The 21,230-nt window shown below is 36.3% G+C and overlaps 4 protein-coding genes across 4 annotated transcripts; 2 read left to right on the top strand and 2 right to left on the bottom strand.

The window, feature by feature from the left end:
• Positions 1 to 1,698: 1,698 nt before the first annotated feature.
• GCK72_011290 (uncharacterized protein) lies at positions 1,699 to 6,558 on the bottom strand (the record flags this gene model as incomplete). Its single annotated transcript, XM_053728347.1, has 3 exons — positions 1,699 to 2,800; positions 5,676 to 5,965; positions 6,454 to 6,558. The coding sequence occupies 3 exons, from the start codon at positions 6,556 to 6,558 to the stop codon at positions 1,699 to 1,701; spliced, it is 1,497 nt and encodes a 498-aa protein (XP_053587924.1).
• On the top strand, positions 3,633 to 4,162 carry GCK72_011291 (uncharacterized protein; the record flags this gene model as incomplete). The annotated part of the gene is made up of 3 exons (XM_053728348.1): positions 3,633 to 3,796; positions 3,842 to 3,911; positions 3,956 to 4,162. The coding sequence occupies 3 exons, from the start codon at positions 3,633 to 3,635 to the stop codon at positions 4,160 to 4,162; spliced, it is 441 nt and encodes a 146-aa protein (XP_053587925.1).
• GCK72_011289 (uncharacterized protein) lies at positions 4,180 to 11,290 on the top strand (the record flags this gene model as incomplete). Its single annotated transcript, XM_053728346.1, has 5 exons — positions 4,180 to 4,318; positions 8,087 to 8,193; positions 9,547 to 9,836; positions 10,984 to 11,168; positions 11,214 to 11,290. 5 exons carry the CDS (start codon positions 4,180 to 4,182, stop codon positions 11,288 to 11,290), a joined length of 798 nt encoding a protein of 265 aa, XP_053587923.1.
• Positions 11,291 to 12,224: 934 nt separating this feature from the next.
• GCK72_011288 (uncharacterized protein) lies at positions 12,225 to 13,819 on the bottom strand (the record flags this gene model as incomplete). The annotated part of the gene is made up of 2 exons (XM_053728345.1): positions 12,225 to 12,398; positions 13,706 to 13,819. The coding sequence occupies 2 exons, from the start codon at positions 13,817 to 13,819 to the stop codon at positions 12,225 to 12,227; spliced, it is 288 nt and encodes a 95-aa protein (XP_053587922.1).
• Between the last annotated feature and the right edge of the window lie 7,411 nt (positions 13,820 to 21,230).

The raw sequence follows: 21,230 nt of genomic DNA, 5'->3' as shown, positions 1-21,230 counted from the left end.
ATTAGATTGATATTGAGTTGCCTGAGCGGACGCAACGACACACAGATGGAGCAGCTTTTAATGTCTACCTGAACCACTCGGCCACCACTACAAATTTTTTTTTGAAAACCTACCAATATGGGTATCAAAATTTTGGAAATTTTATGTAGATCACGATAATATACACCAAATTGTTTGAAAACTCTGGGTTTTTGAGATTTGGCTAAAATTCAAAAATTTGAAAAAAAAAATTTCAAGATTTTTTGCCAAAAAATCAATTTTCAGCATTTTTCGGGTGCTAAACTGGTCCAAAACACATTTTCTATCTATATCAGCAAAAAAAAAAAAGTTTTCTCGTATGCGGAATCGAACCCTGGTACTCAGATTCCTGGTGTCTACCTGAACTACTCGGCCACCACTGAACAAAATTTTTTTAAAAATCGCAAAATTCAGATTTTTTGGAATTATTTTTGCATTTTTATTGATTTTGACTATTCAAAAAACAAACAAGAAACAAAAAAATCTTTATTATTACTTTTAATTACTTTTCTTTTCATTTTCAATAATTTCCAAAATTGCGTGATTCGTCTGGAATGTGTCCACATCTGAAATTCTTCTTTAAAAAAATAATAAAAAATTTTTTTTGAACGAACCGATAGAAAATCCATACTTCCGACAAAACGGACAATCGATTTCGTTGGTGTGAGTGAGCAAATTTAGAGCACACCCATGGCATACTGTATGTCCACATTGTGGAAGAATTAGAGGGATACGGTCGATGTCGTCACTACAGTAATCCAATCGACAGATGGAACATTCGATAGCGAATTTGGAGCGGCTGGAAATAAGAATAGACGATTACGATTTTTTGAGCTATAAATCAAGAAATTCTATTAAAAATTTCATGTGGTTTTTTTCTTCCAAAACCAATTTTTGGTCAAAAACTCAACTTTTTCAGCATTTTTAGCATTTAAAACCCATCAACACCACACGTTGTACCTATATTAGCAAAAACAAAAAACTTTTCTCCTTGGAGGAATTGAACCCTGGTACTCAGATTGGTAGTGTCTACCTTAACCACTCGGCCACCACTGCAAACTTTTTTTTGAAAACCTATAATAAATTTTGGAAATTTTATGTAGATCACAGATATTAACATGAAAAAACATCTACAACTTCAACATTTTGAGGTATGAATCAATTTTAGGCTCTTTATGATTTAACGGGGGTTTTAAGAATTAACGGGGGTTTTAAGAATTAACGGGGGTTTTAAGAATAGACGGGGGTTTTAAGAATAGACGGGGGTTTTCGACAAGTTCTATTTACTTATACTAAAAAATCCCCAAAATGGTCAGAAATGACTTCAGTCGCTGCAGTATACATTTTTTTCATAGGCTTTTCCAATTTTTTTTGTTTTTTGTTGTTTTTTCTGCATTTTCTCATTTTACTTATCTATTTTGTACGTCGCGTTGTTCTTTGATCAGAAAAGTGTAATAAATGCCCTCTTTCTTCTTTTATAATTCTGCTGCCTGCATCTTCTTTCCCCTCCTCTTCTCCATTTCTCTCCTCACTATCTCTTGCCTACTGACAGATGGGTTGCCCGACATTTTCCTTTTTTCTATTACACATACGTTGAGTATCGACTAGTTTATTAAAAAGACGTTTTGAATAAATTGTAGAAATATAAAATTACAAGAAACTTGATAATTGTTCTAATACTCAATTTTTCTTCTTGCTGCCGTTTTTCTTGCCTTTTCCGCCATTCTTCTTCTTCTTTCCTTGTCCTTTTGGTTCCTTCGTACCTGCATTTCTGGTCCGCTCGGAGATTGGAGCCTCCGCTTCCTCCACTTCATTGCCTTCCTTCGTCTTCGTCGCTGCCGCATTCCTCGTCCTCCCGGCAATCGGATTTGCATCCTGGGTCTCAGCTTTCCCAAGTTCTTTTGCTTTCTTCGTTTTCTTTGATCCCGTCTTTTTCGTTTTCTCAGCAATTAGATTCCTCCTCTCTTCAGCTTCTTCATCTTCGTTTGCCTCTTCATCCCTTGCTCTTGACAGTCGGTCCTCTTTCTCCTTCCTTAGCTGATTGGCAACTTTTCCACCTCTGCTTCCTTTTCCTCTTGCCGGTTTTTTTCCAGAGTTCCTATGGTTTTTATCCATTTGCTGTTGACGAATCTCTGCACTGAACACCATTCCGTCACGTCTTCCTTTTCCACGTTGAGTTCGTCTAATGGAGGCTTTAGATGTTCCATGGATAATTTCGGCCTTCTCAGCAGCAGAGGAAAGTGGAGATGAATTTCGGGATCGAGCCAAAGCGGGTGATGTAGATTGAGGTGCATTTTTTTGGCGGCTCTTCTGCTTTTTAGAACTTTTAGAATCCTTGACATTGTTGACCTTTGTTTTTTCATTTGAAGGTCCCGATGATGAGCTTGGCTTATCAAATTTTTGCATTCTCTGTCCAAATCGTGAGGAGCGAGGCAGCACGTACTCACTTTCGGAGGAATCAGCGTCGGATGACGAGGATGAAGACGAAGACTGCACCGTTCTAGAATTGGCGTTCGCGGGCCTACGAAGCTTATTGTTGCCTGACTCGTTCAAGCCATCAGAATCAGATCCATCGTTGCTGCTGTGGTGCCTGGTTCTGGTTTCACGACGATCTGCTTCTTTTCCTTCATCCTCACTCTCGTCCTTGTCATCGTTTTCATGATCATCATCCTCCTCCTCTTCCTCCTCATCCTCATCATCGTCATCATCCTCATCCTCATCGTCGCCTTCGTCATCCCCACCATTATCATCCTGACGATCACGATGCTCATCACTATCAATTCTGTCGAGTTGTCGTATTCCATGTGCTCAATATCAAAAATGAGATCCGTTGTGTTTGTTCCCAAAAAGTATTCCTCATTTTCATTATCATCGGGGGCAGGGTACTCGGTAAAGTTCGATATCTGAGGCATCACATCAGAATAAAGAGAGAAAAAAAGGAGGAGTAGTAGCAGTTTTATTTCACGCATTCTTCACACTCACAGAGATACACAGTCTGAAATTAAAAGTTTCAAACAGAGCGACAATTTGCAGGATCACAGAATCTGGATTAAAATTGAAAATCTCAAAAATAAATTGGCATTCCAACGTTGTCCCATTTATATGTCTCCATTTATACCCGCCCACCTGGCACTGAACCTGTCACCCCCTTCCTTTCCCAAGCACCAGACCAAAAGCCGTCCGGAAAGAAATTGCGTTTCTCCTCTTAACACCCTGACACCACCCTTCTCCATATAGTGGCACTGATGCTATGAATAGAGAAAATAAGCGAAGGTCACAGTTCGCATTCTAGACAAACAACATTAAATTTTGATTACCACAATTTGTCTTACAACTAACTCCAAACATGTTGCCAGAAGGTGCCAGGAACGACCACTGTTGGTGGCTTTATAAAAACAGACATTCAAATTAAAATTAGTGTGTTTTCTGCTGTTGAATCACGATGCTTATTTTGCTTCTCGCTGCTCTGCTGTTCTGCCCATGTTCAGAGACAAAATTTCCGCTCGTACGTAACGCTTTCAAGATGAAAGTAAGACAAAAGCTGATGAGTTTTGCTAAATTACAAATTACAGCCGCTATCTAAACAACCAGCTAGTTTGTCCGATCTGTCTACAATGTTTGGTGACACATCCGAGCTAGTGCCAACTCCTTCGAACGAAGAGAGTGAAAGTGCTTCGAATAAGAAAAAAAACTCTGATTATAAACTTGCTCATCACGCTCATATCAAGCCGATCATGACGGGTGATGTAATTGACATTATTTTGCATGCTGCAGGCTCGTAAGTTTTTGGAAAACATTAAAAAGCTCAAGTGTTCAAATTTAGTTTTAATATTGTGCTCAGTTTCGATCAGAAGTTGGTTCCTTTCGCAGTAATTTTCGATTCCACTAAACAGGTTTTTTGTTGTTATATTTATTCTTATGAATCATTCCGTTACAGCTCATCTCATTTCACTCGAACAATCGTGACCAACACGAAATCCCCGTTTCCAGAATATCTCCATTCAGTGTGCCTGCAGAAGTAATTATTAGCATTGAACTGCAAAAGGCTGGATATGAGGTTCTGCTTATCGTATTGAAAGATTCCATTTTCTGTTTTAGATGTGGATCAATAGGACTTGGAGGATTTTTTACGACCATCGCATAAATCCGGCTTATGCGCAGATGATCACCATTGTTGGCCGTGTCGTTGTAGAGCATTGCGATGTGCAAAGGTACTCTGCCTTGAAAACGGAATTCTCAAATCAAGAAGAGGAAGAAGAGGACGAGGACGAGGAAGAGTACTCCGGAGTCGAGGAACCAAGTAATGCAGATGATTACATGGACTATGAGGGGAACTGAGGAATACGATTTGTTACTGTTTATTTATTTATGGATTATCAAGTTTCTTGTAATTTTATATTTCTACAATTTATTCAAAACGTCTTTTTAATAAACTAGTCGATACTCAACGTATGTGTAATAGAAAAAAGGAAAATGTCGGGCAACCCATCTGTCAGTAGGCAAGAGATAGTGAGGAGAGAAATGGAGAAGAGGAGGGGAAAGAAGATGCAGGCAGCAGAATTATAAAAGAAGAAAGAGGGCATTTATTACACTTTTCTGATCAAAGAACAACGCGACGTACAAAATAGATAAGTAAAATGAGAAAATGCAGAAAAAACAACAAAAAACAAAAAAAATTGGAAAAGCCTATGAAAAAAATGTATACTGCAGCGACTGAAGTCATTTCTGACCATTTTGGGGATTTTTTAGTATAAGTAAATAGAACTTGTCGAAAACCCCCGTCTATTCTTAAAACCCCCGTCTATTCTTAAAACCCCCGTCTATTCTTAAAACCCCCGTTAATTCTTAAAACCCCCGTTAAATCATAAAGAGCCCAATTTTAGACAAAATCTTAATTTTTCGTGGTGGGACCCATTTTTCAATTTTTCAAAAATTTTCAAAACATAGACATGATTATACTTATTTAAAAGCTGGGAACAAGGTGATTCTAAATATATAGTTTTTATGTCGTTTGGCGAAAATTCAAATGAGTTATGAGAATTCGAATTTTTAAGATTTTTCGAAAATTTTCGAAATTCTATAATTTTTCGATTTTTGAGGATAACGTACTGATTTTTAGTAAAATTAAAGCTAATCATTCAAACTTATTGTAAAAAAATCTAAATTCCTTAAAATTAGAGTTTTTGGCCTACAGTAAGCCGAAAGAACCAAAATGGCAAAAATTTGGTAAAAATGACATTTTCTAAAAACGTGTTACTTTTTTGAAAGCTCTCAGCTTCCTGACTTCTAAAAATTTATTTTTATATCAATCCGGGCAAATCTGACAGAGTTACGGTAGTTTTAATGTAGGAGGTTAGAGCGCAGAGATACCAGACACTCTGCGTCTCTAGCCCCCGAAACTCAAAATTTTCAGAACATAGACATGATTATACTTTTCTGAAAGCTGAAAACGCGCTGAATCCAAAAATATAAGTTTCATAGATTTTAACACAAAACTGATCGGGTAACGGTAGTTTGAAAAATATGAGATTTTCGAACATTTTCGAAAATCTCTAACTCTGTCAGTTTTTCATGACTTTCCTTGGTTTTAGGCTCAAATTGTGGGAAATAATTGGGAGAACCTCTAAAAATCTAAAATTCAAGAAAAAGCCACTCACCTTTCCTTGACTGTAACATAAACAATATTCTGGACGAGAACTTTTCGATCCATCAGAACTCGGTCATCCCATACAAAATAGAAATCGGAAAGTGCCATGAAGATACCGGGCGTCGTCGGTTTGTGAGCAAATCTCAATAATTTATTTCCCAGAAAGAGGGCAATATAAATCGGAATAGCATCTGAAAACCGGTACATCTCCCGGAATGTGGTGAAAAATCTCCATGCAATCGGCACCAATTCGATGTAAAATATGAGAATTGACACTTTTAGAGTGTAGGTTTGAAGTGTCTGAAATTGTTTGAATATGTAGATCAAATTAAGAACTACAATTTTGTAGTTAGTTTGTTTTACGATTTTCAGAGAAATTAGTTAACGATTTTTTCTCAAAATTTTGAATTGTAGACATTTTTATTGAAACATTCAAATTCTCCATAAAATTTCCGAAACTTTGATACCCATATTGAAATGTTTTCAAAAAAAAGTGTGCAGTGGTGGCCGAGTGGTTGAGGTAGACACTAGGAATCTAAGTACCAGGGTTCGAGTCCTCATGCCGGGAAACTTTTTTTGTTTTCTTAATTTTTACTATAAAATGTATATTTAGGGTGCTGGTAGTAAATTTTTTCAGATAGCGGTCAAAAAAAAATTCAGAATTTAAAAAAAATCATAGGCTCGCTTAAACCAGTCATAACTCTCTTGGGATGAGTCCTATCGGAAAACTACAAACTACAAAAATGAAAGTCTAGGTGTGATCTACACAACCGTATAAGTTTCCATACCTGATAATCAACTGGAAGAGTGTAATAAATCATCTCAAATAGCATACAAACTATAATTCCTCCGAGTGAAGTCAACACTTTCCGTTTGAATCTCTCATTCTCCATTACCAAAAACGAAATAAAAAAGTGGAGAATCTTCTGAATCATGTAATGAAACATGAATGCGCATGGCACCAGTTGCCAGTAATTTTGTAATTTATACTTCGAATGATCCGGATAGTAAGTTGTATAGAAAATTTCAATTAGAAGAGTGAATAAAGTATTCCACATATTCTATCCAAAAATCAATAATTGCGGTGGAGTGGAGTGCAGAGGGATGAATGAATGGATATGACGTTGAGCAGCTAGTGCGCTCTACTGAACAAATACGACAGTCATGGAAGGGTTACGGTAGGCGTTCGCACCAGTGTGTGGCTCTGGGAATCTGGAAAATTCGAAAATATGTTTTTTCAAATTTTTTTTCAACGCTATCTGAAAATATTTACTACCAGAACCCTAACTTTACACTCAATAGTAAAAATAAAGAAAACAAAAAAATATTCCCGGCAAGCGGGGTCGAACCCTGGTACTCAGATTGGTAGTGTCTACCTTAACCACTCGGCCACCACCGCACACTTTTTTTTGAAAACCTATCAATATGGATATTAAAATTTCGGGAATTTCACGTAGATCACAGATATTAACATGAATGGCCCTAGAATTTCAGTTTATTGTTTTTATTGAAAAATTGCTGTTATTAAAACAGTTTTTGGTGGCAAATCTTCAAAATTTCAATTAACCTGAACTCCTGGCTAATTTTCAATGGAAAATTCGAATTTAGCGTCTATTTTTACCGCCGGAAACTTGTTGTTTGAATAGTAGGCAAGTTGTCGTAAAATCTGGTGCATGATTTGGTGTTTGCATACAGTAATCCAAGAGAAAAAGGTAAGTTTTAACGAAAAATTCGATTTTGTCAGTAGATTCTGGTCTAAACTCAATTTTTTCCGAGTTTTCGGTGGTAAATTCTCGATCTACGTGAAATTTCCGAAATTTTGATACCCATATTGATAGGTTTTGAAAAAAACAAAAAAAAAAGGTGTGCAGTGGTGGCCGAGTGGTTAAGGTAGACACTACCAATCTGACTACCAGGGTTCGACTCCGCATGTCGGGAATTTTTTTTGTTTTCTTTATTTTTGCTATTTAGTGTAAATTTAGAGTTTTGGTAGTGAAAATTTTCAGATAGCGGTAAAAAAATTTTGAAAAAATTTTCAAAACTTTTTGTTTGAGTTTTCTAGATTCCCAGAGCCCCACACTGGTGCGAACGCCTACCGTAACCTTTCCGTGACTGTCGTATTTGTTCAGTAGAGCGCATTAGCTGCTCAACGTCATATCCATCTGCCCCCTGTATTCATTCATCCCCCTGCAGCCCCTCACTCCACCACAATTATTGATTTTTGATCCGAACCAAAATTATCGATTTTTGGATAGAATATGTGGAAAACTTTGTCCAGTCTTCTAATTCGAATTTTCTATACAATTTACTATCCGGATTACTCAAACTATAAATTACAAAATTACGGTCAACTTGTGCCATGCGCATTCATGTTTCATTACGTGATTCAGAAGATTCTCAACTTTTTTATTTCGTTTTTAGTAATGGAGAATGAGAGATTCAAACGGAAAGTGTTGACTTCACTCGGAGGAATTATAGTTTGTATTCTACTTGAGATGATTTATTACACTCTTCCAGTCAATTATCAGGTATGAAACTTATATGGTCGTGTAGATCAAATCTAGTACTTCATTTTTGTAGTTTGTAGTTTTTCGATTGGACTTCGTTCTAGCGAGTTATGACTAGTTTAAGCGAGGCTATATATTTTTTTAATTCTGAAAAAAAAATTTTTTTCACCGCTAACTGAAAATTTTTACTACCAGAACCCTAAATACCGTAAAAACTGTATTAGAGCGACATGTCGCTCTATTTTTCAACCGCCTCTCAGAAAAATTTGGTGGTTTCCCAAACTCATTAAAGTTAAACGGAAAAAAACTTTTTTGAAAGTTCTATTTGTTGATCTAGAGGTTACTATTCACGCTGCTTCTAATCAAAAGCAAAAAATACACTGGGATAATCATATTCTTGAATCCTGAGTAGAGATGAATGTCGTTCTATTAAAGGTGTCGCTCTAATACAGTTTTTACGGTATACACTTTATAGTAAAAATTAAAAAAGCAAAAAAAAATTCCCGGTATGCGGAATCGAACCGTGGTACCTCAGATTGGTAGTGTCTACCTTAACCACTCGGCCACCACTGCACACTTTTTTTGAAACCTATCGATATGGGTATCAAAATTTCGGAAATTTTACGTAGATCACAAATATAAACATGAAAAACGGTGAAAGCTCTAAAATTCGAGATTTTTTTCTAAAAGTTGAAAAAAAAGTTGAAAAAAAGTTTATTGAAATTGTTTTTGATTGCTATCTAAAAATGTTCACTACCATAACCCTAAATATACACTTAACAGTAAAAATTAAGAAAACAAAAAAGTTTTCCCCTATGCGGAGTCGAACCCTGGTAGTCAGATTCCTAGTGTCTACCTTAACCACTCGGCCACCACTACACACTTTTTTTTCAAACCCTATCAATATGGGTATCAAAATTTCGGAAATTTTACGTAGATCACAAATATAAACATGAAAAACGGTGAAAGCTCTAAAATTCGAGATTTTTTTCTAAAAGTTGAAAAAAAAGTTGAAAAAAGTTTATTGAAATTGTTTTTGATTGCTATCTAAAAATGTTCACTACCATAACCCTAAATATACACTTAACAGTAAAAATTAAGAAAACAAAAAAGTTTTCCCCTATGCGGAGTCGAACCCTGGTAGTCAGATTCCTAGTGTCTACCTTAACCACTCGGCCACCACTACACACTTTTTTTTCAAACCCTATCAATATGGGTATCAAAATTTCGGAAATTTTATATAGATCACAAATATAAACATGAAAAACGGTAAAAACTTCAAAATTTTGAGAAAAAATCGGAAACTAATTTCTCTGAGAATCGAAAAACTACAAACTACAAAATTGTAGTCCTTAACTTGATCTATAATTTCAGACACTCCAAACCTACACTCTGAAAGTGTCAATTCTCATATTTTACATCGAATTGTTGCCGATTGCATGGAGATTTTTCACCACATTCCGGGAGATGTACCGTGTTTCAGATATTATTCAGATTTGGGTTTGCCTCATTCTGAGAAATTATTTATGGAGATATTTTCAAGAATCGACGACGCGTTGTCTATTTTTTGTACTTTCCGACTTCTATTTTATATGGGATGACCGAGTTCTGATGGATCGAAAAGTTCTCGTCCAGAATATTGTTTATGTCACAGTCGAGGAAAGGTGAGTGGTTTTTTTCTTCAATTTCAGATTTTTAGAGGTTCTCTCAATCATTCCCCACATTTTGAGCTCAAAACCAAAAAAAAAACCATTAAAAACTCACAAAGTTACAGACTTTCGAAAATTTTCGAAAATCGCAAAATTTTCAAACTACCGTAACCCGAGCAGTTTTGTGTTAAAATCCATAAAACTTATATTTTTGAATTTATCTCGCTCCTCGCTTTCAGAAAAGTATAATCAGGCATATATTCTGAAAATTTTGAATTTCGGGGTCAGAGAATGCGCTCTAACCTCTTTATTAAAACTACAGTAACTCTGTCAGATTTGCTCCGATTTATATAAAAATTAATTTTCAGAAGTCGGAAACCTGAGAGCTTTCAGAAAAGTATAATCGTGACACGTTTTGAGAAAATGTCATTTTTACCAAATTTTTTCCATTTTTTGGTTCTTTCAGCTTACTGTAGGCCAAAAACTCTAATTTTAGGGGATTTAGGTTTTGTTACAAAAAGTTTGAATGATTAGCTTTAATTTTTCTTAAAACCAAACCATTATTTTCAAAACTCGAAAAGTTATAGAATTTCGAAAATTTTCGAAAAATCTGAAAAATTCGAATTCTCATAACTCATTTGAATTTTTGCCAAATGACATAAAAACTATATATTCAGAATCACCGAATTTCCAGCTTTCAAATAAGTATAATCATGCCTATGTTTTGAAAAATTTTGAAAAATTGAAAAATGTGTCCCACCGCGAAAAATTACAATTTTGTCTAAAATTGATTCATAACTCAAAATGTTGAAGTTGTAGATGTTTTTCATGTTTATATCTGTGATCTACGTGAAATTCCCAAAATTTTGATACCCATATTGATAGGTTTTGAAAAAAAAGTGTGTAGTGATGGCCGAGTGGTTAAGGTAGACACTACCAATCTGAGGTACCAGGGTTCGAGTCCGCATAGGAGAAAAGTTTTTTGTTTTTGCTAATATAGGTAGAAAATGTAGTTTTGATGGTTTTTAAATGCTAAAAATGCGGAAAATTTGAGTTTTTGACCAAAAAATTGGTTTTTGAAAAGAAAAACCACATAAATTTTTTAATGGAATTTCATGATTTATAGCTCAAAAAATTTGTAATCGTCTATTCTTATTTCCAGCCGCTCCAAATTCGCTATCGAATGTTCCATCTGTCGATTGGATTACTGTAGTGACGACATCGACCGTATCCCTCGAATTCTTCCACAATGTGGACATACAGTATGCCATGGGTGTGCTCAAAACTTGCTCACTCACACCAATCATATTGATTGTCCGTTTTGTCGGAAGTATGGATTTTCTATCGGTTCGTGTTTTTTTTTTCAAAAAAATTTCAAAAAAAATATTTCAGATGTGAACACCTTCCAGACGAATCATGCAATTTTGGAAATCATTGAAAATGAAGAGAAAAATAATAAAAATAAATAATTTTTTGTAATAAAAAGTAATAATAAAGATTTTTTATATTTTTCGAAAATTTCAAATTTTTCCAAAATAGAAATTTTTACCGCTATCTGAAAATTTTCACTACCAAAACCCTAATTTTACACTCAATATTAAAAATTAAGAAAACAAAAACAATTCCCGACATGCGGAGTCGAACCCTGGTTCCTCAGACTCCTAGTGTCTACCTTAACCACTCGGCCACCACTGCACACTTTTTTTTTCAAAACCTATCAATATGGGTATCAAAATTTCGGGAATTTCACGTAGATCACAGATATTGACTTGAATGGCTCTAGAATTTCAGATTTTTTTTTGAAAAGTGAAAAAAAAAACTTTTTTTAATTACAGAATTTCTAGTTTTTGCAAAATATTTGAAATTTTGAAACAATTTTTTGTAGTTTGTAGTTTTATCTGTGTGTCGTTGCGTCCGGATATCTGAAATAAAACTGAAAATTCTTAATTTTCGGTGTAAAAACGATCAGATTTGAGGAATTTGAGGAATTTACATTGAAAAAATGGGAAAAATAAGAGATTTTAAGTGAAAAAATATCGAAATCTATAGGAAAATGGTGGGAAATTCGGCATTTTCGGGTGAAAAAATGAAGAAAATCGGCAAAAACAACAGATTCTGGGTCAAAATTGAATTTTAAGCCAAAAAAAAATCGATTGAAAATGAGAATTTTCAGTCAGAAATCTGATTTTTTGCTTAAAAACGTTTCAAGACAAAATTTGTCTAAAATGATCAATTTTGGGTCGAAAAATGTCAATTTTGGGCTCAAAAAGTGAGAAAATCGATGAAAAATTACAAAAAAACCGGTGAAAATGAGTAAAAAGGGTCAAAAATTCTCAAAAAAGGCGATTTTTGGGTGGAAAATGGACGGAAATTCATGAAAAATACAGAAAAATTCATAAAAATTTATTTTTTGAAATGAATCGAGACGGTCTCTCCGTGTTTGTTGGCAATTGTCGTCTTGCTTCCATCGGATGCGTGTAATGTTACAATCGGATAACTATTCTTCTTATTCTTCGTCCCTTTTGGAAACATATTCTTCGCGTCGGCCATCAGAAGCGATCCGACGTTCGCCATGTCCTGAAAAATTTTGTGTAAAAATTGGTTGAAAAATTGTGTATTTTGACTGAAAATCCTTTAAAAATCAGTGAAAATTGAGTCAAAATGATCAAAAATTGACGAAAATCGGTTTAAAAAACTCATGAAAAAATCGAAAATTGATCTGAAATAGTGATTTTTCGAATTATTTTTATGAAAAAACCAAGATTTTTCAACAAAAATCGTGTTTTTCAGATGGAAATTCATGAAAAATTGATTTTTTCGGGTCGTTTTCATGAAAAACCCAAAAGTTTTTCGTAAAATCGATGAAATTAGACGAAATGCGATTTTAAATACCCGAAATTCAAAGTATCTGGAAAATTGAAATTCATGAAAAATTTGAACATTGGCTTTTTAGAGAATTTCAACCAAAAATCGATAAAAAACATACTTGTCAAAAATCGGGCCGGCCCGGATTCAAAAATGGGTACCCATTTTTACCAACTTTTTTGAAATTTTTCGAAAAAAAGAGTAAAAATGCTTAAATTATTATACATATTCACATTTTGATTCAATTTTAAATGTTTATTCGAAAACTATACTTTTTTCAAAAAAGTTCAAAAAAATTTCCAAAAAAAAGTTCGAAAGCACAAAATGTTTTGAAAAAATGTTTCAAAACGGGCCGAGATTTTTCCTGATTTTGGCCCGGCCCGGCCCGGCCCGTGACAAGTATGGTTAAAAAGAGATAATTTTCGAGTGGTAATTTTCAAGAATTCCAGCAGATTTTCAACGATTTTTAACCGTTTTTTCCTGAAATACACAGCAAAAAAGTTAAAAATCGTCTTTATCCGCTCGCAGTTTAAGCTCCACCTACAAATCCCTGCCGCACTTGCGTTTCAGCACGCGAAACTTTTTTTTTCAAAATTCTTCAGGAATCTTTAGTTTTTAAACTGTTTTTAGACTGAAAATGAACTTTTTTGATGAAAATTAGATAAAAATCCAAAAATTAGATGAATTCCGGTCCGTGGCCTAGAAATACAAAAATTCAAAAGTTCGGCCACCACTCGAAAATTATCAATTTTTATCGATTTTTGGTTGAGAAGAAAAGCCAATTTTCAAATTTTTCATGAATTTCAGTTTTTCATATACATTGAATTTCGGGTATTCAAAATCGATTTTCGTCGAATTTTATCGATTTTTACCGAAAAATTCTCGGTTTTCCATGAAAATAACTCGAAAAATCAAATTTTTCATCAATTTCCATCTAAAAATCCCGATTTTTATCGAGTTTCACCGAAATTTTTCGGTTTTTTCATGAATTTCAGTCAAAATTATCGATTTTCCCGTACACTGATCTCTCCAGTCGTGTAAAGCGGGACACCATCTCGATCGGCCACAGCGATTCCCGACGCTCCCGTGCTTGTGATCATTGCCGTCACGTTTTGTGCCAATTTCGACTCCATTTTGATTCTGAAATTGCTGGAAATTTGTTTCTTTTTCAATAAAAAAAAGTCATTTTTTGCAAAAATTAATTAATTTTAGGTAATTAAATATGAAAAATGGGGTCAAACCATCACCAAAAACCCGAAAAAATTCTAAAAATCCCTTTTTTAACGGAAAAATCACAATTGGAAGCAATAAATTTGAGAAATTGGGGGAGCGGTCAGTAAGTGCGCTCCATTGAGAATTTCGTGAGTTTCGGCTCAAAAAAATCGAATTTTCTCGCTGGAGCGATTTTCAGCACCATTTACAACCGATTGGGTGAAAAATGACAGATTCTGGGTCAAAAATAGATTGAAATGACAAATTTTAAGTCAGAAATCAGATTTCAACGGAAAATTGCAAATTTCAGCACAAAATTGAAATTTAATCGAAAAATTTCAAATTTTGAAGGAAAAATGAGAAATCTGATTTTTTGCTTAAAACGTTTCAAGACAAAATTTGTCTAAAATGATCAATTTTGGGTCGAAAAATGTCAATTTTGGGCTCAAAAAGTGAGAAAATCGAAGAAAAATTACAAAAAACCGGTGAAAATGAGTAAAATGGGTCAAAAATTCTCAAAAAAAGGCGATTTTTGGGTGAAAAATGGACGGAAATTCATGAAAAATACAGAAAAATTCATCAAAATTTATTTTTTGAAGTGAATCGAGACGGTCTCTCCGTGTTTGTTGGCAATTGTCGTCTTGCTTCCATCGGATGCGTGTAATGTAACAATTGGATAACTATTCTTCTTATTCTTCGTCCCTTTTCTTTTTCGTCCTCCTGTGCCAATTTCAGCTCATAGTTCTCCTTTTTTAGTGTCATCACGTCGTGGAACGATTTTGTTTCGAGTTTCTTGTAGGCAGCCTGCAAAAATATGAAGTTTTTTGAAAAATAGAAGGACATCCGGACATCCGAACACTGGGACAGACATTTTTCGTTTGAAATTCTCAAGTATGATATCAATTATGGTCAAAATCCTTTTTTCGAATAGAGAGAAATTAGAGGACATCCGGACACTCAAGATGTACAGACAAACATTTCCAGCATAAAATCATCCAATTTTAAAGAATTTTCAGCAGTTCCCGGTGAATTTTTTTGTTTTTTTTCAGCGAAACGGACATCCGGACATGTCGGATACACCGACAGCCGAGAAAAGTCCCAAATTAAGCCAAAATTGGATAAAAACCTTCTTTTCCACTCAAAATTCTCAATTTTGGCTCAAAATGTATCATTTTCAGCTCACAATTCATCATTTTCAGCTCAAAAAACACCGTTTTCAGCTCAAAATCCGTCATTTTCAGCTCAAAATCCTCCAATTTTCATCATTTACCTGAACTCTCTTCGCTTCACTTTCCGCATCTCGAATCTTCTCCTCTTTCTTAGCAATCACCGCCTCCAAATCCTTCAATTTCGTCTCCAACGCATTCTTTTCATCTCGTAACGACTGGAATTGAATATTCGTCTCTTCAGATTTTGTCAAAACTGCTTCATAGGAATTCGTGAGAGAACTGAATCGCTCATCGTTATTCTTGCTCGCCTCCAAAATTTCAGCTTCCAATTGTTGAATCGTCGTGAGCAATCCAGTGTTCTCCGATTTCAGATCCTTCACTTCCACTTCTAACGTCGTCTGAATTTGCTCCAGATGCTGAATTCTCGACGTCATCTGTCTCGTTTCCCCTCCGAGCTCCTGAATTCTTGTCTGAAGACGTTCTGTTTCCTGTTGCTTCTCCACAAACTCCTGATGACGTCCGAACGATGATTGTTGAGTCTCCGTGAGCTCTGATCTCACAGAATCCAGTTGACGAGCGAATTCTTGAGATTCCGTCGAACTTCTCTCCAATCTCTCCTTATAATCGTTAATTACCTCAGTTAATTGGCCAATTTGTTGCTCTTTTTGCTCCAAGGCGTCTCTCATTTGGTTATAATGCGATTCATAGACATTCTGGACTTCATTCTGAAGACTTTGTACTCTGAAAATCACAATTTTTAAGGTAACTTCATGAAAAACTCAATATTAGAGCGGTATATCGTGATTTTCAGCTCTAAAAACCCACTTTTCTCTCAATGCCATAAATTCCGGCTCTTTGTCTGGCATCTGTTGTTGCTGTGGGACACCATTCTGTTGGAGACGTTGATTCTCGTCGGTCTTTTGAAAGCTGAAAATCACAATCTAGGGTTAAACAAAAAGGCAAAAGTGACTTACAGATCCTCATTCAGTAAATCATGCAATGAACTCATGATTAAAACTCCAAAGAAACAACACTTAGCAATCCAAATCATCTGTTCTATATTCATTTGTTGCTCACGGTTGCGAAGCTTCAAAACATTTACTTCTATCTGAAGATCAGTTTCTCTTAATTCAAGTCGTCTTCTTTCACTTCGTTCTATCAATAATTCTCTCTCCATTGTATCAAACACCATTTGAAGTTCCTGCAATATGTACAATATCTGGGTTTTTGTTTCAATTATCCATGAATTACCGATTTCAAATCTTCAATCACTGCGTTTTTGTGTTGCTCCATTTCAAACATGTGGAGTTGGAATCGTGTTAATTCTCTTTGAATTTCCCGTTTCTTTTTCAAAAAATCGTTTTCGTCGAACAGTATTTTTACGACAAACAGAATAATGCCAAGAGCACTGAACATTAAGTTTCCAAGGGGATTCTTAGTGTCATCTACTCGCATATAACACAATTTAATTTCAAATACCAGTGGTGATTCAGGATCGAACATAAAGTTTTCTTGAATGGTATGTTGAAGTTGAATTATAATCATATAAAGCGAACCAAAAATTCCAGCTAAAGCAGGTGGACTCGGTGGTAATTGGTCGCTTTGAGTATCTTCGTACGGAGCCACTCCTCTCCATCTCCGCTCGTTTTCCCATTTTAAGAATTCCTCCTCTTCTGGCGATCGTTTCACGTCTTCTGGAGCTTTCACGTCTTCTGGAACGACTTCTGGAACCCTGACGTCTTCTGGAGCATCTTGAGAATGCCCGTGGCCTTCTGCTCCGTCGTGCGAGTGTCCATGATGAAGATGAGCGGATTCTGGGGATTCTGGAGTAGGCGTCGTCGTGGTGACTTCTGGAGCAGTTTCAGCAGCGACGACAATTTGAGGAGGAGGCGGAGTCTGCAATCCATCACAGTTCTCTTTGTAGCACACACCCTAGAACACGTCACGTCACATAGGCTAAAAACTCGGCCATGTCAATTTTCTTTTGCTGTCATGATCGGATTTTTCGAAATCTGGCTCATTTTCAGTCCTTTTTTTCGAATTGTTTGAATTTTCCAACCCGTGGCCTAGTTTCCCAACCCGTGGCCTAGAAAACGCTAAAAACTCGGCCATGTCAATTTTCTTTTGCTGTCATGATCGGATTTTTTCGAAATCTGGCTCATTTTCAGTCCTTTTTTTCGAATTGTTTGAATTTTCCAACCCGTGGCCTAGAAAACGCTAAAAACTCGGCCATGTCAATTTTCTTTTGCTGTCATGATCGGATTTTTTCGAAATCTGGCTCATTTTCAGTCCTTTTTTTCGAATTTTTTGAATTTTCCAACCCGTGGCCTAGTTTCCCAACCCGTGGCCTAGAAAACGCTAAAAACTCGGCCATGTCAATTTTCTTTTGCTGTCATGATCGGATTTTTTCGAAATCTGGCTCATTTTCAGTCCTTTTTTTCGAATTGTTTGAATTTTCCAACCCGTGGCCTAGTTTCCCAACCCGTGGCCTAGAAAACGCTAAAAACTCGGCCATGTCAATTTTCTTTTGCTGTCATGATCGGATTTTTTTCGAAATCTGGCTCATTTTCAGTCCTTTTTTCGAATTGTTTGAATTTTCCAACCCGTGGCCTAGAAAACGCTAAAAACTCGGCCATGTCAATTTTCTTTTGCTGTCATGATCGGATTTTTTCGAAATCTGGCTCATTTTCAGTCCTTTTTTTCGAATTGTTTGAATTTTCCAACCCGTGGCCTAGAAAACGCTAAAAACTCGGCCATGTCAATTTTCTTTTGCTGTCATGATCGGATTTTTTCGAAATCTGGCTCATTTTCAGTCCTTTTTTTCGAATTTTTTGAATTTTCCAACCCGTGGCCTAGTTTTCCAACCCGTGGCCTAGAAAACGCTAAAAACTCGGCCATGTCAATTTTCTTTTGCTGTCATGATCGGATTTTTTCGAAATCTGGCTCATTTTCAGTCCTTTTTTTCGAATTGTTTGAATTTTCCAACCCGTGGCCTAGTTTTCCAACCCGTGGCCTAGAAAACGCAAAAACTCGGCCATGTCAATTTTCTTTTGCTGTCATGATCGGATTTTTTCGAAATCTGGCTCATTTTCAGTCCTTTTTTCGAATTGTTTGAATTTTCCAACCCGTGGCCTAGTTTCCCAACCCGTGGCCTAGAAAACGCTAAAAACTCGGCCATTTCAATTTTCTTTTGCTGTCATGATCGGATTTTTTCGAAATCTGGCTCATTTTCAGTCCTTTTTTTCGAATTGTTTGAATTTTCCAACCCGTGGCCTAGTTTCCCAACCCGTGGCCTAGAAAGCGCTAAAAACTCGGCCATGTCAATTTTCTTTTGCTGTCATGATCGGATTTTTTCGAAATCTGGCTCATTTTCAGTCCTTTTTTCGAATTGTTTGAATTTTCCAACCCGTGGCCTAGTTTTCCAACCCGTGGCCTAGAAAACGCAAAAACTCGGCCATGTCAATTTTCTTTTGCTGTCATGATCGGATTTTTTCGAAATCTGGCTCATTTTCAGTCCTTTTTTTCGAATTGTTTGAATTTTCCAACCCGTGGCCTAGAAAACGCTAAAAACTCGGCCATGTCAATTTTCTTTTGCTGTCATGATCGGATTTTTTCGAAATCTGGCTCATTTTCAGTCCTTTTTTTCGAATTTTTTGAATTTTCAAACCCGTGGCCTAGTTTTCCAACCCGTGGCCTAGAAAACGCAAAAACTTGGCCATGTCAATTTTCTTTTGCTGTCATGATCGGATTTTTTCGAAATCTGGCTCATTTTCAGTCCTTTTTTTCGAATTGTTTGAATTTTCCAACCCGTGGCCTAGTTTTCCAACCCGTGGCCTAGAAAACGCTAAAAATTCGGCCATGTCAATTTTCTTTTGCTGTCATGATCGGATTTTTTCGAAATCTGGCTCATTTTCAGTCCTTTTTTTCGAATTGTTTGAATTTTCCAACCCGTGGCCTAGTTTCCCAACCCGTGGCCTAGAAAACGCTAAAAATTCGGCCATGTCAATTTTCTTTTGCTGTCATGATCGGATTTTTTCGAAATCTGGCTCATTTTCAGTCCTTTTTTCGAATTGTTTGAATTTTCCAACCCGTGGCCTAGTTTTCCAACCCGTGGCCTAGAAAACGCAAAAACTCGGCCATGTCAATTTTCTTTTGCTGTCATGATCGGATTTTTTCGAAATCTGGCTCATTTTCAGTCCTTTTTTTTCGAATTTTTTGAATTTTCCAACCCGTGGCCTAGTTTTCCAACCCGTGGCCTAGAAAACGCAAAAACTCGGCCATGTCAATTTTCTTTTGCTGTCATGATCGGATTTTTTCGAAATCTGGCTCATTTTCAGTCCTTTTTTTCGAATTTTTTGAATTTTCCAACCCGTGGCCTAGTTTTCCAACCCGTGGCCTAGAAAACGCAAAAACTCGGCCATGTCAATTTTCTTTTGCTGTCATGATCGGATTTTTTCGAAATCTGGCTCATTTTCAGTCCTTTTTTTCGAATTGTTTGAATTTTCCAACCCGTGGCCTAGTTTCCCAACCCATGGCCTAGAAAACGCAAAAACTCGGCCATGTCAATTTTCTTTTGCTGTCATGATCGGATTTTTTTCGAAATCTGGCTCATTTTCAGTCCTTTTTTTCGAATTGTTTGAATTTTACAACCCGTGGCCTAGAAAACGCTAAAAACTCGGCCATGTCAATTTTCTTTTGCTGTCATGATCGGATTTTTTTCGAAATCTGGCTCATTTTCAGTCCTTTTTTTCGAATTGTTTGAATTTTACAACCCGTGGCCTAGTTTCCCAACCCATGGCCTAGAAAACGCAAAACTCGGCCATGTCAATTTTCTTTTGCTGTCATGATCGGATTTTTTCGAAATCTGGCTCATTTTCAGTCCTTTTTTCGAATTTTTTGAATTTTCCAACCCGTGGCCTAGAAAACGCTAAAAACTCGGCCATGTCAATTTTCTTTTGCTGTCATGATCGGATTTTTTTCGAAATCTGGCTCATTTTCAGTCCTTTTTTTCGAATTGTTTGAATTTTACAACCCGTGGCCTAGTTTCCCAACCCATGGCCTAGAAAACGCAAAAACTCGGCCATGTCAATTTTCTTTTGCTGTCATGATCGGATTTTTTCGAAATCTGGCTCATTTTCAGTCCTTTTTTTCGAATTTTTTGAATTTTCCAACCCGTGGCCTAGAAAACGCTAAAAACTCGGCCATGTCAATTTTCTTTTGCTGTCATGATCGGATTTTTTTCGAAATCTGGCTCATTTTCAGTCCTTTTTTTCGAATTGTTTGAATTTTACAACCCGTGGCCTAGTTTCCCAACCCATGGCCTAGAAAACGCAAAAACTCGGCCATGTCAATTTTCTTTTGCTGTCATGATCGGATTTTTTCGAAATCTGGCTCATTTTCAGTCCTTTTTTTCGAATTGTTTGAATTTTACAACCCGTGGCCTAGTTTTCCAACCCGTGGCCTAGAAATTACCTCGTTAATCTGAATGGTTCCAAAGTGCAATTCCTTCAAATCATCCAACATTTTTTTCACGTTAAACGAATTTTTTGAATTCTTTTTGTCTGTTTTGTCCGTTTCTTGTGCTACATATCTCGAATTCGTGAGTGTCATGTGAAGTTTGAATTCTTCTTCTGAATTGGCTTCTGAATCCGCGACGACGTCTTCTGAATTTCCAGAATTTCTATTGAGAAGCTCCTTGAGGCGTCTGGAGACGAGATGCGCAATTTGTTGCACTTTTTCTCCTTTTATTTTCGCGTAGATCACAGAATCTTGCGACGGATCGTCGTTCATCGTATCGATTCCTTTAATGTCCGCGGTGAGGGGGGCGGAGTCGAGAAGGGGTCTGAAAATTGGAAATTTCTAGAAGACGTGAGGATTCTGAATCTGGTTTCAGATTTTTTACCCCAAAAATAGCAATTTTCAGACTTAAAATCGCTGTAAATCGGTCAATTCTAATTATTTTTAAAATCTGAAACCAGATTCAGAATCCTCACGCCGTCAGCTCTCCTTTCAAGGACATTCGGATGTTTTGGACACACAGACAGACTCTCTAAGCTTTCCTGACTAAATAGTGTATATCTGTGGGTCCAGAATGTCCGGATGTCCTAAATTTGATATGATTGGAAAGCTGCAGATGTCAGGATTCTGAATCCGGCTTCAGATT

Source organism: Caenorhabditis remanei, chromosome III (genome assembly GCF_010183535.1).
Source record: "Caenorhabditis remanei strain PX506 chromosome III, whole genome shotgun sequence".
NCBI classification, from domain to species: domain Eukaryota; kingdom Metazoa; phylum Nematoda; class Chromadorea; order Rhabditida; family Rhabditidae; genus Caenorhabditis; species Caenorhabditis remanei.
Note: the sequence above shows the minus strand (reverse complement) of the source record. Positions and strands in the feature narration are given on the sequence as shown.